Source organism: Trichinella spiralis (genome assembly GCF_000181795.1).
Source record: "Trichinella spiralis strain ISS 195 chromosome Unknown Scfld3433, whole genome shotgun sequence".
Lineage (NCBI taxonomy): Eukaryota > Metazoa > Nematoda > Enoplea > Trichinellida > Trichinellidae > Trichinella > Trichinella spiralis.
Genome location: NW_003530372.1, coordinates 1 through 1,146, shown reverse-complemented (window position 1 = coordinate 1,146; position 1,146 = coordinate 1). Strand labels below are relative to the sequence as shown.

Below are 1,146 nucleotides of genomic sequence, written 5' to 3'. Positions count from 1 at the left end.
AACAGGTGCAATAGCATTGACTGTTTCTCCAAATCGTGAAGTACCAAAAACGGATCGCAAGAATTATTCTTCATCTCTTAAATCGAAAAAGAAAATTAATCATTATGCAAATTATCTTGGCAAAAAATTATACCGCTGAGGAAAATCCGCAAGTAACTAGATGTGAACCTCGTATGACAAAGTCAGACAACGATCCACTGTGTGCATTCAATTCTTGGAGCAAACTGAAATTCAACGGATTGCGTAAACAAATCTGAAAAAAATTTGAAACTATAAATGATCAATTCTACAATATCAAATCGCCGATTGTTTAAATTTTATAAATATACTTTCCGTTCTATTTCTATGCATTAATTTTTATTTTCTTTTTATTCACGTATTATTCAATTTACATGTATAAACAAACATTTGAATTCGAACAAACACAGTGCAAAAATGCTCATTCTAACTGCAAATTCATGAAAATTCATCTAAGCAAAAATAAAGGATCTCTAATTCAAAAAAGAAATCATATACAAAATACTATCAGATCAATTTTGCATTTCGTTAATATTTTTCATCTGATACATATTGACAAATTAATTATCATTATTATGTTTAACAAAAAAAATTATTTCTTACATTTCCATTCGAGTGACCAGTGATCAACATTTTTTCAGTACTTTTCATTACAACACAATCCGATTCAACAAGCACAACCTACAAATAAAAAATTATATTCCCTTGCAGAAAATAAAAGAAAAATCAAATCATAACATAAAATATTGAATAAATGCATTTATGCTGCTATTCAGAATTAAAAAAAACGAAATAAATAAAAATTACATTATCTACACGATATAATTTTTAGGATAAAATGCCTAAAATCATTACAGTTTAAACATTATTCATTCATCATAAAACATTTGTTTCTGAAGTTTAATTTTAAGGTTTTGTCACATATTTAAATTTATTCACTTACAACTTTGCTATGCTATGCTTTGCATGCATTTTTACTAAAACTTTTACAAAATCACTAAAACTTCATCAATATAAGCTGCATTCAGACATTATCTGTGACTGGCTGATTGTGAAATTCCCAATTTATGCAGTGCAAAAATGCGCTATGAAAATTCAAAATCAGAGATTGCATACTTTCATTTTTAG

General features: G+C 27.1%; 1 protein-coding gene across 1 annotated transcript; it reads right to left on the bottom strand.

Moving 5' to 3' along the window:
* Positions 1-127: 127 nt before the first annotated feature.
* On the bottom strand, positions 128-699 carry Tsp_15577 (PAB-dependent poly(A)-specific ribonuclease subunit 2; the record flags this gene model as incomplete). The annotated part of the gene is made up of 2 exons (XM_003367929.1): positions 128-253; positions 622-699. Coding segments are annotated over 2 exons (204 nt in total), but the record flags the coding sequence as incomplete, so codon positions are not given.
* Between the last annotated feature and the right edge of the window lie 447 nt (positions 700-1,146).